The 14654-nt window shown below is 35.4% G+C and overlaps 5 protein-coding genes across 5 annotated transcripts; 3 read left to right on the top strand and 2 right to left on the bottom strand.

Moving 5' to 3' along the window:
- Positions 1-2498: 2498 nt before the first annotated feature.
- Positions 2499-3248, bottom strand: RO3G_05205 (uncharacterized protein; the record flags this gene model as incomplete). Its single annotated transcript, XM_067659795.1, has 2 exons — positions 2499-2841; positions 2926-3248. 2 exons carry the CDS (start codon positions 3246-3248, stop codon positions 2499-2501), a joined length of 666 nt encoding a protein of 221 aa, XP_067515896.1.
- A 1931-nt stretch (positions 3249-5179) lies between these two features.
- Positions 5180-6016, top strand: RO3G_05204 (uncharacterized protein; the record flags this gene model as incomplete). The annotated part of the gene is made up of 3 exons (XM_067659794.1): positions 5180-5371; positions 5431-5528; positions 5584-6016. The coding sequence occupies 3 exons, from the start codon at positions 5180-5182 to the stop codon at positions 6014-6016; spliced, it is 723 nt and encodes a 240-aa protein (XP_067515895.1).
- Positions 6017-9162: 3146 nt separating this feature from the next.
- RO3G_05203 (uncharacterized protein) lies at positions 9163-9399 on the top strand (the record flags this gene model as incomplete). The annotated part of the gene is made up of 1 exon (XM_067659793.1): positions 9163-9399. The coding sequence occupies one exon, from the start codon at positions 9163-9165 to the stop codon at positions 9397-9399; it is 237 nt and encodes a 78-aa protein (XP_067515894.1).
- A 686-nt stretch (positions 9400-10085) lies between these two features.
- On the top strand, positions 10086-12421 carry RO3G_05202 (uncharacterized protein; the record flags this gene model as incomplete). Its single annotated transcript, XM_067659792.1, has 10 exons — positions 10086-10091; positions 10137-10157; positions 10442-10472; positions 10735-10779; positions 10871-11132; positions 11184-11354; positions 11416-11530; positions 11584-11673; positions 11892-12038; positions 12098-12421. The coding sequence occupies 10 exons, from the start codon at positions 10086-10088 to the stop codon at positions 12419-12421; spliced, it is 1212 nt and encodes a 403-aa protein (XP_067515893.1).
- Positions 12422-13258: 837 nt separating this feature from the next.
- RO3G_05201 (uncharacterized protein) lies at positions 13259-13702 on the bottom strand (the record flags this gene model as incomplete). Its single annotated transcript, XM_067659791.1, has 1 exon — positions 13259-13702. One exon carries the CDS (start codon positions 13700-13702, stop codon positions 13259-13261), a length of 444 nt encoding a protein of 147 aa, XP_067515892.1.
- Positions 13703-14654: the final 952 nt, after the last annotated feature.

Raw genomic sequence — 14654 nt, 5'->3', positions numbered from 1 at the left:
TCATTTGAAAGTATATTCACACAAACTAAGCGTCCCTCTGTGCTTGTATTAAACTCTTATCTCTCTTTCGAATCGTACTCTATTCAGTTTCCAATGTATGCTTTATCACGTAAAAAAAAAAAAAAAAACAGGAGCTTGTTCGCAGAATGAGTATATTATCAGTATCATATATACATACTCAAAGCGCGTAACTATGTATTTATACTCCTCTTCTCGGTCAAGCCTGAGAGAGTGCATGTGTAACACGTATGCAGATTTTGTACTTTATTTTCAGAGATAATCTAAGAGTTGTCATCATCCAGGCACGTTCATAATAAAAGCAATATTAGAGGATCACAACAGTTCCGGTTACCAACTAATTTTTGGATTTTGAAAAGTAAAGATGATTACGTTAAATTTATTATTAAAATAAGAGTGAAAAAGAGACGATGGTATGATTAGCTTGATGTCAAACTTAGAAAATTAACCCTCAAAGTCATAGATATTGCCTGTTCTTTACTGAACAATCAAGTCTTCAAAGACATCGCCTTCAAGTAACAATTGAAAATCAAACTTTGAGCCAATGGTTATCATTTATCAAAAGGGATGACAAGGTACAGAATTGACTGAAGATAAATATAATAGCAACTGCCAAATCATGCACGACAGTTATCCTGTATTACATTGATCAAGTAACACGGGATCCAAAAGCCTCGTGCTTGGAAAAGAAGCCCCAATGATTGACTAAGCTTTTGCACAGTTAAACCGTTTATGTCTGGCAACCATTCAAAAAACAAAGAAAAAAGGCAACTGAGCTTAAAAGGGGCGAAGTTGGCTCTCATCGAACAACAAGAATGATCTGAGTTTATGGTCAAAATGGTTCAGCCTCTTGTAAAAGAAATAAATAAATAAAAAAAGGCATTTGGGCTACTATGCTTGAGACTTGTGATTGAGATGCTTTTAGTGATTGTAGCAGAGGCTTATTGACTGAAATGTTGGTTCTAATCGTTCGATAGACATGTATTCCTTGTTAGGTAAGAATTTAATGTAACACAGTGAAGAAAAGAAGATAATCAAAGGACATAAGAAACCTACTGTATCCTAGTGTGACATTAACCAAATACTTACACTATGGTTACTAAGGTGATGGATTACAATCAAGAAAGATATAATTGCTAGAGACTTTAAAGTATCAAAAAAAGTTTCCGTGTGATAAGTGCATGGACTTTGCCTCAGTACCTGCAAATTCTGATAATTATAGTTCTCACGCATTATTTAAGGAACAACTCCTTTTATTATAATCTTAGGCAAGTTTAAGTATATGATATTATGTATTTTCTGAAAAAGAAAGCAGAATTTATCGATTTATTGTTCTTATTATTACAAGAAAAAACAAAGTTGATGAGAATATAGCTACTAGTAAATTTATTTGTTACTATACACTTCCTCAGAGCTAACTTGTACAATGCTCTGTCTTGGAGAATTTTATTCATGCTTCACTTGGCTGGAAATGTTCATCAGCAATAAAGTATATTAAATGCCAACGGACTCATGTAACGCAGATCTTCTTACATTTGATATATCAAATTATTTGACCTGGGAAAGGATTTGTGCCACGTTACGAATGTCTACATGACAAGTGCCTGGCTTTAAGTCAGGGATGTATTCTAAAGTATCAAATTACACAAATTAAGATTTTTCTTTACGTACAAGATCAATATCCGGATCTGGAAAGTTTACCATGTTTTTTTTTTTTTTTTTTTTTTTTTTTTTTTTTTTTTTTTTTTTTTTTTTTTTTTTTTTTTTGGCAGCGAAAATACAAGGATTGTTCCATAATGCTTTTTTTGTGAAACTTATTCATAAAAGAACATAATCGATATATGCAAAAAGATAAAGTAACTGACTGTAATTTGGTTCTATGCATATTTTCGTTATTATCGGTAGCTTAACAACTGAAAAAATCTAGAAAATAATACAGAAAGTTAGCCATCAAATTCATTTGAAAGGCAATAAAGGCATAAATTTGTTTTGCTAAAATGGGTTTCAACTAAACACAAACAATAAAAGAAAGTTGGAGTATAGAGCTGGATATCTCTCTCCAAAATGACCCGCAACCGGACGTATAATTCTAGATTTAGCACCAAAGTATTTTTTCAATAAATTCTTTAAACTACAGCTAGAATCTATCGCCTGATAGATGAACTTCATCTCGAACTCTTTTGGTATATGTTATTTAAAAATTAAAGCGGTCATTCTACTGATATTTGTACATAAATCATAATGAAATACGTTTAAATAATACTTTTATTTAATGATTTAAATGAGCACGCGGTGTCTCATGACACCATAATTGCCCAATCCAGATCAAATGAGGCGTGAAAGAAGTTAAAAAATCCCTTATGGGAGCAAGGGCAAAAAAAGAAAAGGACAGAGGGGGAGTAAGAAGTAACATGTGAATAAATCACTGTTTGGAAATGGACCACAAGAAAGGAAGTCATATCATAAAATAAAAGTAGAACTCAAGTTTGTTTGACTGGAAAGAGCTCATTAAGTACAACGCTAGCTATAATGCCTTTGTCAACGAAAAAGCGAGCAACAGCGCGCTGAACAGGGCCTTTGAGGCGACGGATAGCACGAATTACGCGTTGAGTGAAGACGCTCCATGCGGCACACTCCTTTTCATCTTGATCGAAGTCGTCATAGTAAGGATTTCGAAGGTTGTTTGGATCCAGAGGATCGTAATCATCATGTATAGGAATTTCAAACTTTTCTAATTGAGAGCGAACTTCAGCTTCATAGTTGTTATGGATGAGGAGGACAACGAGATGATGGTCGGGATAGTGAATGTCTAGGACACGATTGCTGTTGATATGCAATCATCGAAGTAGAGAACGTATTTGGCGAATGGGAAGACGGCGTTGTATAGGGAGATAAAGGTATTTAAACCCTTGATTGGTGGAAGGGGGACTGAAAGTGCGAGCAGCAGTCGTTTGGCTGGGAAGTGGTGGAGCATATTTAGGTTTGGAAGCTTTTTGGAGGGGAGCGGGTTCAAGCTCTGGAGGTGGGGGACGTTTGGTAGGTGGTTTAAGTTGCAGTGACGAAGGGGAAGCAGGTGGATGGGGAACGGTAGCAATAAGAACGCGCTTAGGCACAGTGGTGGATGGTGACTGAGCTAACCGCTCAAGAAGGGAGGCGTTTTGTTGCTGTAGTCGATTGATTTCGGCCTTGGCTGCAGCAAGTTCTGCTTGTAACTGATTTATAGTAGGCATGTTCAGGTCTGATGTTGTGGATACCTTTCCAAATAAGGCAAAAATCTATAGAAAGTGATGGAAAGTGGAAAGAAGTCTCTCATAATGAAATACGAGATAAACAATTTTTTTTTTCAAAAAAAAAAAAAAAAAAAAAAAAAAAAAAAAAAAGAAGAGAAAGGTAAAATGCTAATCACTGAGCAAGTCTTAATTTTGCTAAAGATAACACATGAAAAAATCTATGATATCATTGCTCATGCTGTATTCAGGAGAACAAACGTTAAAACGTAATACAGCAATTGCTGGGAATTTCAACTGCCTGGCGGAGAAAGGAAAACCAAAGGAGAAATGGCATTGACTTTCAAGCCAGCCTTAATGGTCCTGGTGTGATTGAAGCAAACGTACCGGACGACACAGAGGACTGTACAGAGAGAAATTTTAAAGGGCAGAAGTGAAAAAAATTGGCCATTTGAATCAGCTTTATAAAGATAGTTATCATACAGCCTTTCATGTTGAATCATTATATGCAAATATGAATGTTTATTCTATTATTCATAACGTCACGCCTTAATGTAATCGAGATATAAAAGAAAATCAAAAGAGATGAGACTGCTTTGTTATTGTAAAAGAGTACATTCATGTAAATTTCAATAAAACGTATTTTTTTTAAAAAAATTTCAAAACTTCTTTTATGCTTTCGAAAGAACGATTACAGCAAACTCAGTAATAAAGGATTTAGTAGGTTGTTGTCTACAAATTAATTCAGTGAACACTAATTGCTACTCGTATCTTATTGCAAGTAAAAATAACAAGGTATATATCAAAAGCACTTGATACAACTTGGCATGATAATGTACAGACAACAAAAAGTACTTGTATTTGGATATAAGTCAAATTATACTAAAAGTTACTGGGAAAACTTCATCTTGCAATTCTGTCAATCACTACTACCCATTATATTAAAGCAAAAATGCAACACAATTATTTTATTCAAGAAGTCAGAAGCATATCAACGCCAATTTGTGAGTAAAATGATTTATTCAACTCCAATACGTCTACAATCTGAACATTTATAAAACTAGTCAATAGTCTGCATTTTCGTACTTATTAAATAAATGTTAGTAATACAACTTAGCAACTATTAGTGTATTTATGAAGGTATCAATTTTGCAAAAAAAAAAAAAAAAAAAAAAAAAAAAAAGTCCATAGGTATTTGGCTCGAAAAGGATTCCATGGTTTTAAAGACTTCAACTTGTAAATCCCAAATAAAAAAAATACTAAAAGGGGTTTTTAAACACTTCTAGACAAACTTATTTGAACAACAAAAAGATTACTTCTGTATATCTTACATAATGAAACATCGCATACTGTAATAACAACACTACGCAAAATGCATAAATTGTATTTGAATAATGTCCTTGTTTTCTTGACTCAAAAAACTAGATAGCCATTCTTGTTTCCCTTCTTTAATTTTTCATTTTTGATTTGTAATTAAAAATTCTTGTTTTGGGAAAAAATAGTATACGCGTTGCTTATTAATGCAATACGGTGTGTATGCAAAAATTGCGTTATAATCCATTTACTGCTTTCTGGACATGAAATATCAATCCATAAAACTAGGAGCAAATCACAGCCGTACAAGTATCTGCGCAGTCAATCATGGAATGCCCAAGCCTACAATTAATTTTAGCTCGTTATAGTCATTAAATGACTGAGTTTTCTAAATTCTAGAAAATTTAAATCATCCAACCAGAATCACTAAATGACTTGGCTTTAAAGTGATCCATGAATTTCAACCACGGTATACTATTTATAAAAAGAATGATTCGTAAACGATGGTTTCACTTAACATAAAGTTGTATATCCGACAGTTGTTATATCTATTTAAATAAGGAAAATTTATCCTAAAGCTTTCTTTTTCATATTATTTTAACCTTTTTAAATTCATAGCTATGGTTTCTTACGTTATTACTGGCACTTCTCGTGGTATTGGACTCGAATTCGTTAAACAAATTTCTGCTCGAGGAGACACTGTCTTTGCTTGTGCTCGTAATCCCGATAAATCTGAAGGTTTGCAGAAATTGGTTGATGGTAAGAAGGTGTACGGCATCAAATTGGACACCACTAGCGAAAAGTCCATCAAGGTAATAGTTCCTACACATATATTATAATGTTCTTGCTGATTGAACATCATGGACAACAGGAAGCCGTTGAAGAGATTTCAAAGCTTGCTCCTGAAGGTGTTGATGTCTTGATTAATAATGCCGGCATTGCAGGATCATATACCGATCCTGAACAAGCGTAAGTTATAAACATTTCAATTTAACAAAGAGATATGTTTAACATTTAAACAAAGCCCCAAGAAAGAAATCCTTGAAATCTTTGAAACAAACGTATTAGCTGTCAATGAAGTTACCAATGCATTCTTGCCTTTACTTCGCAAACGTGGCCCTGACCGCGTTAAAAAGATTCTCAACATGTCATCCTTATTAGGAAGCATTGAATTGGCTGACTTCCCTGAAGGCACTGCTTACAGAATCGCCAAGAGTGGTCTTAACATGCTTACCAAGTTACAATCCACTCAACTCGCCAAAGAAAACTTTGTTGTCTATGCTTCTCATCCTGGCTTGGTCAAGACTGACATGAGTGTTGATATTAGTAAAACCTTTCCAGACCTTGTAATTAATCCAGATGAATCAATCTCAAAACAATTAGCCAAGCTTGACAACGCTACAGCTGCTGATTCAGGCAAGCTTATTGATTATGAAGGACAGGTTTTGAAATACTAAATGCTGAATACATATTGTTTAATAAATAAGCAGTTTTTTTTTTTTTTTCTAATTTTTTTTTCAATTTGTTGTCGTACCTAAACGAATTCCAGTTGACTCCACTTCGATTTCCGATGTGATACATGCTCTCTGACCCACGCTTTATTTTTCTTTTTTATAATAATAATAAACTTGTTTTCCCTTTCTTTCCCATATCTTTGTAAACCGCGTATTGTGGACTGTGGCCGAAGAAATCAACAAGTCTTTCCTACCAAAATTCAAACAGTTCACCGTTGATACCGCCCAAGTGGTCAACGCGCACTACAAAAGAGCAGAGGCTATCCGATTACATGGAAGAGCAGCAACAGAAATCTCCGAACAGCTCCTTACCATCAAAGCAGGAGAGCTATCAGCAGAGGAAGCCAACCAACTTTTGGATGAAGCGTTGGAAAGTGCCAAGCGACTTGCAATACATGTCTGGGTTCAAGGTAAACAACATGATAAAGATGATAAAGACTACACCATTAGAACGCCTAGGTTACCACCAAGTCTTAAACACTTGGAAGCAAAGGAGTCAGGAAGCAGGCGAGAAGCCTTTAGCGAATAGTTTATTGCAAAATACAACGAAGCTAACTACCAGCAACGAGTACTTAAAGCAGCAATCACCTGTGCCCCAGCTGAAAGAGGTCGAGGAGGATATCAGTCGAATTCAACTTGGAACAACACTCGAGGAGGACGTGGATTCTATGGACGAGGTGGAACAAAAAACTATTTTGGGGGGAGAGGACGTGGGGCCCCAACCTTCAACAGCAACAGTTACATCAGCAATTCTTACAGTACAACATCAACAGACCATTCAACACAGGGAACATCCAGTCAGTAATGCCACACAAATTACAACCCTTACCACCACAACCTCCATCAATACCACCGACTCAACAACTATCAATACAATCAAACCCTACTATAAGCTCAACAACAAACTACACCATTCCCTCAGATGGCATCCTACCGGGCAGTCGCCTACAACATTTTCTCCCTTACTGGAAAACAATAACCAATCACCCTTGGCCCCTATCAGTAATTCAAAATGGTTACAAGATCTAATTTTCCAAGAAACCGATCCTATGGAGGAATCAAAAGAAAGCGACAACAATAGAAGATCAACATCACATCAACGAAGCAATACAGAAATTCTTGGATGGAGGGATAATAGAGGTATCTCCTATACAAAATCGGCGATTCCTCTTCAAGTTCTTTACAGGAAAAGACGATTACATTTGCAAAATCGATTTAAAGGACGTGTATGTAGTTATTCCAATGCACGTAGACTCCCAAGATTTCCTAAGTTTCGAGAACGAAGGAGTTGTTTACAGATACAAATCCCTTGCGTTCGGCCTCAGTGTAGCACCAAGGATTTTCTCCAAAATCATGCGTTATGCCATAGAACCTCTGAGGAAAGAATGGATTCTAACCATCTATTATTTGGACGACATCTGCATCTTGGCGAAGACAAAGCAAGAGATGAACCAAGTGACAATCAAATTAAGGCAATGTCTCGAGAAACTAGGCTTCCTCATCAATTACAAAAAGAGTTTCTCATACCATCAAAAACTCAGGAGTTTCTGGGCTTTGCATTCAACAGCAAGACAATGATGATATCGGTCCCATAATTGAAGGTTACCAACCTGATGAAGAGAATTCGACAGTTAGTTCGTCGAATTTGGTACTTTGTTGACACTGCTTTTAACAATGCCAGCATTGACGTGCGAACGTAGGAACTGAATATGACAAGGGAGTTTTTTTTATTAGTGATTTTATTCTTTCTTAGTGGAGAAAAAGAAAGTCGTGCAAGCAGCAGTCGCCGAAACCAAGGCAGGATAAACAAGGAAAGAAAAAAGCATGGCCACAAAACCGAATTTTTATTCAAATTCAATCAGGGTGAGCTTGGCTGTGCTGAGGTTGGCAAGGAAGACACTGGTGACGAAGGTATCAAAGAGATGAAAGAGCTTGAGCTTAAATGCCCAAAAATGATGAAAGATCAACTATGGTAACTAGCCAAAACGTCACACCAGCATCAAATGGACCTTGTAATTGTTGGGTTTGTGATGATGGATAATATAAACCACTCTCTAATTGCACTAAAGGGCAATAACATTTATTCTATATCTCGCAATATTAATAGATCTCAAGCTCCGTGCTATAACATTGGATAGACCATTAACATACATCTGTTACGACAGGTAAACTACACCGATATTTTTTCCCGTCTGAAGTGATTTTAGCATTAAAAAATAAGACAAAGAATTAACGAGACCGAACAACAGTTCTAAAATCGAATACTTTTATCAAAGAAAGGTTTCAAGGCTATTTATATTAGTTGAACAAGGCCTGAGATTAGATGACAAAAGACAGTTACGACCGATATTATTTGACATTAAGGATATTTTATAATCTGATGATAGTAATAAACTAAAATATATAAACTAATGTTAACTACTGGATGTCTAGATACATACTGAAACATATTATTCAGAGCACAGCTTCTACTGGATTTCAAACGCAAAGCGCTGTAATCTCTGGAGCGAAGTTTCGCGAATTTCAAAAATCGAACCTTGTCAGAACCAGCGTCTACGTGAAATCTTTGGGGGCGGCCCCTTTCCTCAACCAAATTTATGCTCCATTTGGTGAACCATCCTTCAATGAAAAATCACGTCCATAACCTACAAGCCAAGTTCATACTTCGATCTCTGAATTTACCTGATGACACTCTACTTTCTTGGTTACTACCATATCTTCGAACCTCTGCAAGCCATTCTCACTGATACAAGCTCACTTCATCTCCTCTATGGCGAGTATGCTGTAACCAAGACATAGAATATCTCAATCGCCAAATGTTCAGAACCATCTGTCGGAAATACCTCGAGGGTTTGTTTAACCAAAATTGTCAGCGTGCACACTCAAAGCTTTTGTCTGCTTGCCGCTCGCAATCAACTATTGATCCTATCCTCTGGTTATCAATGATTTCAATTGAACGTAGCCGAGTCGTACGCTGGCGCCTTGGTTAGTTCCTGGACAGTGTACCTAAGCCGTGTATTTACCATCCAAATGACATGCTCACCCATTCTCATGCAATTTGGTGCCTACACATGCACCAACGACTACAAATGCCTTCTACCGAGCCTGATCCCTTGTCCCTCCTTTTGAACAAATTACCAACCAAACGCAAGAACAGTGCTCTCGCAGCTCCCAAACCTCCCTCATCAACTCCCTCAGCCTGGAATGTCCGCTGGCGTACTGTCTGCCAAATTCTATTCGAACTCGATTACCTTCATCATGGCAAGATCCCTTCGGAAACTCCCTCTCTTGGAACCAAGTTGGTGGACTGGCTCGGCAAGACTTAACCTAGTATTTGATCATACTTTTCCTTTCTCCTTTTCCCTTCTCTGTCTTTTTCCCTTTTTGCCTATCAAAAAGGTTTTTAGCTCTTTACACGTTTCTTGATCTAGCCCGGGCAATTCAATCACAAAGGTGATTATGTGCTCACGTGGATTTTAGTTATAAATAAAAGCCAATTTTAATCGTAATCTCTGGAGCCACAAACAAATGTGTTCACCATATCTTTTGTCTTGGTTATGATTTTTAGTATTTTAAGCTTGTTCTTATGGCTATTGGAGCTAGCATCATTTTATCTTCAAAATATGCTATTTTGTGCACAAAGCATCTTCTTGTCACCTTTATGCTGCATACATAATAATCTTTCTTGACCAATAAAAGTATCTATAAAAAGCATGTCGATTATATAATATTTTAAAGTGCTACATTGCTGATAAGTGAAATGTAATTGTGGTGTTTATTTGATGACAGTTATGTTATATATTGATACAAGTACTGAAGTCAAGTAGTCTTTTTAGCTTGGTATTCCATTTTAGTCTTGAGGTTCGTAAAGAAGATATCAAACTTTACGTTGTTGAGCAAAAGTTATTCATGCTTGGTTGCTGTTCTTTTTGATGGGAAGACCGATTTGATGGTTATACAAACTCTAACATTTTCAAGTTTATTACTTACAATGACTAATATGCTTTTAATAATGACTGTACAATCAGTTTCTAGGGTTTTATTGAATGTATTAATATGATAGGATAGTTGTGCTGTTTTTAATGTAAAATATTTCCTTGATTCACTATAATCAAGTAAACTGAAGTAAACAGAAGTTTGCAAGTAAATAGGGTCAGCATTTAATTATATTCATAAAGTCTTACGAGCCATCTACAGCCTGTCCTTTTAATATTTAAGCTTTGAATGATACTCTCGCGTTCAAATCAAGGGTTGATTTTTCATTAAAAATGCTCCTATATTAAAAAGCACCAATGCTGACTTAAAAAAGGCTTCAGTTAGCAAAGATGGAGATTAATCAAAGGAAAATATATATAATTACCAGTTCAGACTGTTCTTAAGCGTCTTAAGTGTTCAAAGAGTAAGCTAAATCGGTCTATGAACTGCTTTATTTCAAAATTGATATACATATCATGTTGTTTTAACTAAAAAAATAAATTAATGTTATTGTGAAAATGAGAGAAGTTAAGTAGCCTTTTGCAACATACAACGTTAACAATAAGTGCCTTTTGATAATGAATTAGCTTGCATAAATTGTGGCTTATAGTGTATTTGACTATAAGCAATTTGCTTTTAGCCCTTTTTTTTTTCCTTTTTTTTCTCTCTTTTTATTTAATATATAGAAAGAAGGCTTTATATTATGGCGAAAAAAGCAAAGAAGTACAAGAGTAAAAATAATAAAGGCAAGCAATCAGAAGGTTTTTTTTATTCTTAAACAAGTGAGAAAAAAATGCCGCGTATCTAATGATAAGTTTGTAGACTTTCCCCATATACCATTTTCATCATCGTCATCCGCTACGGAATCCTCAATACACCAAAATTCAGATCATGAGGAGGATTTCATTCCATTAGAAGATCCTAAGATCAGCAGACAACAACGAAGATTTGAGGAAAGGAAACAATTGAAAGCTAATCCTTTTAGCAAAGATGCTTTTGAAGGAAGTCGTTATAATTTTTGTTATCCTTGGATGGAAATGATGAATTTTGATTTTGCAAACACGGAGACACATTCTTACGATATGTAAGTTAAAAGAATCTTTTTTCAAATAGGAAAAACTGACCTTTTCTAAAGTTTTCGACAAGAAGTTGACTGCTTTTTACGATATATTGAACCTACAGAAATTGAAATGGAATTAAGAGAAAGCATTGTACAGAGAATCAGCAAAGCCATCAGTAAACAATGGCCGGATGCTGAAGTGAGCGTTTTTGGCAGCTTTGCTACGTGTTTGTTTCTTCCTAATAGGTAAAAAGTGACCATCAATTGGGATAACAAAACAAAATGTTTATGCTTATCATTTAAAAAGTGACATAGATCTTGACATCACCTTCTACGAACAAAATCCGCGATTGGATGCAGTTGCTAATTCTTTAAAAAAAGCGGGATTATGTGACAAACCGCAAGTCATTCGACATGCAACTGTAAGGAACAGATCTCATATCACTTTTAAAAAATTAAAGTTAGTTTGTGATAGGTACCAGTGATAAAATTTGAGGAACTGTATACTGGACTGAAGGTCGATATTGTACTGAATACAACAAACGGTGTACGAAGCGCCGATTTAGTAAGAAGAGCAATACTCGATCATCCTGCAGCCCGACCGCTCATTCTTATTATTAAATATTATCTGGCGCAATGTAAACTGAATGAAGTCTATACAGGAGGCCTAGGTGGATACGCTATAGTTTGTTTAGTAGTGAGCTTCTTGCAGGTAAGAGCCAAGCAAGAAAAAAAGAAAAAAAAAATGGATTAGTAATGCGAGAATATTTTTTTCATCTACAGAGACACCCTATGGTGGCAACAGGTCAAATTGATCCAATGGAAAATATCAGTGTCCTTCTTTTAGACTTCTTATTACTTTATGGAATTCATTTTTCTATGGAATGTGTAGGAATTGATATCCGAGGAGAAGGCCGTTATTTTTACAAGGTACATACAAATCATTACAATTGAAAGTAAAAAAAAGGAAACTAAACAAATGCAAAAAGGAATTGAATAAGTTTGGAAGAAGTAGAAACGGAAAAGAACTTTTTTCAATTCTTGATCCTCAAGATGAGAGTAATGATATTGGATCTAAGTCCTTTGAAGCTGAGAGTGCAGCTGACGAATTTCGTTATGCATACAATGTAATTATTAGGAAAATGAGAGCACTTGAAGAAGAATTAGAAGCAAATGATTACAAGCAACTAAGCTCCCATGTGACATCGTCCTTCCAAAGCTGTTCTGTATTATCAACATTTTTATATGTAACTCCAGAATTTGTGAAGCAAAGACAAGCCATGGAAAATGCATATGAAGAACAAATGTATTAAAAAAAAATAATATTTATGATGTAAACACTCAATTGGATGCTCTATTTTCCAGAAGCCACTTTAAATTACTGTAACTTACCGTGATTGTATTATATTACAAACTAAATTTTATCTCATCTTCATTATACAATATTAAATACAACTTCAATATATGTCATGTATAATAAGGAAAACATAGAGAGTTATATGCAAAGATTTGCGCTCTGTTGTAATTTTTAATTTGAGAGTAACAAGCGTAATGTGGTTAAAGTGTGCTCTACATATCCTAAGCAGAGATCTGTACCGATATTTTGACATTTGTGTAGGAGGAATAAAGCACAAGCATCAAAAGGAGATAAGGAGTAAATGTAATTGCGAGTCAATGTCCGGCACCTAAATAAAAAAGTGTGAGTAACCTATTTATTTGAAAATAGCCCTTGTAATAGTAAAAAAATAAACAAATAAATAAATGGCTTGTATCCTACTGTTGAAAAAAAAAATGCAGATTGTGAATATCATTTTGGTAGCTAATATACGAGCTGACATGCTCCTTGAGCTTCTGTCACTTACTAATATACGAGCTAGAGTATGAGATGTTATCGTCATCGATCAGACAAAGAAGAAGGAGAAATATTTTTTTTAAAAAAAAAGCGCTTGCAAGATTGAAGTAAGCTTCTAAGATAGATGGTTCACCTGTAGATTTTGTTTCCCTATTTGATTTTGCCATAGCAAAACTTATTTCTTTATTGCTTTCTTTTATACAAGTTTGAAACAATTGCTGTGTGTTTTGGTATTATTGCACATAAAAAGAATAGAAAAAATTGATACAAAAAAGTTGGGGATTGAGTAGTGTAAAAACTATGAAACTGTGAGTCGCTGTACAGGTGTATCTTCATCATCTACAATAATAATTTCTTCTTCCTTTTCCTCTTCTTCTTCTTCGTTTCTTTGTTCCTCTTCCTCTTCTTCTTCCAAGGCTAAGGCAAGTGCAAGATCGTTCCAATCCAAATCATCACCACAACGCTCCAACAAATCATCGAACCAAGATTCCAAACATCGGTCGCTCTCATACCTTACTGCCTTTGCTTCCAAGTTACTCTCATCAGCTGACAATTGTTCAATTTCTAACAAGAGAATCTTGAATGTTTCGATCAATTCAGCAGATATTTCACCAGAGGAAGGTGTTGAATTGATTTGATTCAAAACTTGAGTTAATTCAGAAAGTAAATTATTCTGATCTATACAAAGACGCTTTTCGCTACTATCAACAATAGAAGGCGACCGACTACGTTTGTTGGACATATTGTATACGGGAGGTTGTTTTTTAAAAAAGGTAAAAGGATAAAACAGCTGATAATAAAAAGTCCTAAAAATATACAATAGAAAAAACCTGATTGGACTACGATTTGTGTTCGAGTTACCACAGAGGAAAAGATATTTATTTACAAAGTAGCATGTTCTAAGAAGGAGGTGGTCCTGCCTTATTAATCTTTCTATCTCGCATTGTCTTTCTATTGTGATTGCCAAATCGTGCCTTATTTTTTTCTTTATATGAATGGTCTTTGGTAATAGGCTTTTTAGATGGCTGTGATTGTTGTGATGCTTGTGATTGTTGTGATGCTTGTGGTTTTTTGGATATTTCATCTTGCTTTCCATCAAATAGCATGTATTTATCCAGTATACGCTGCTTTCTTGGCTATTATTAAGTGAATAAGTATATGCATAACTTTGATCTCCATTTTTAATCATATAACTTACATTTCTACTAAACATAATAGCCCAACCTTCTAACTGTTCATCTGTCATACCTGTTTGTTTTCTGAGTTCTATTCTTTTAGGTGATCTTCTGGCTGTACTGTTACGTGCCAATATATCTGGATTCTCCATAAATAGATGAACCAGTAAACTTTCATGTTGGATACCTGGATCTAAGTGGGTTGCCTTTTGCTTAACGATGTCCTGTGCATCTTCTTGTCCGACTGTCGCCACGCCAGCAGCGTCATTAATATCGTCATAAGTATCATCATATTCATCCTCATACATATCTACCACACGCTGCATCACACTGTCCTTGTCGATAAATGACTTATCATCCAACAGGCTATCTGCGTTGGCCTTGTCCTTTTTACCCAAATATACTTTAGAAGCATCAATCTTATTGTGTGAAAACACATCACACTCGTCATTATCATAGATGTTTTTACGGCTAGATAACACTTGGGTAGGCGCATCGCGCTCTTGAAGTAATTTGCAT

This window comes from Rhizopus delemar, genomic scaffold, assembly GCF_000149305.1.
Source record: "Rhizopus delemar RA 99-880 supercont3.3 genomic scaffold, whole genome shotgun sequence".
Lineage (NCBI taxonomy): Eukaryota > Fungi > Mucoromycota > Mucoromycetes > Mucorales > Rhizopodaceae > Rhizopus > Rhizopus delemar.
Note: the sequence above shows the minus strand (reverse complement) of the source record. Positions and strands in the feature narration are given on the sequence as shown.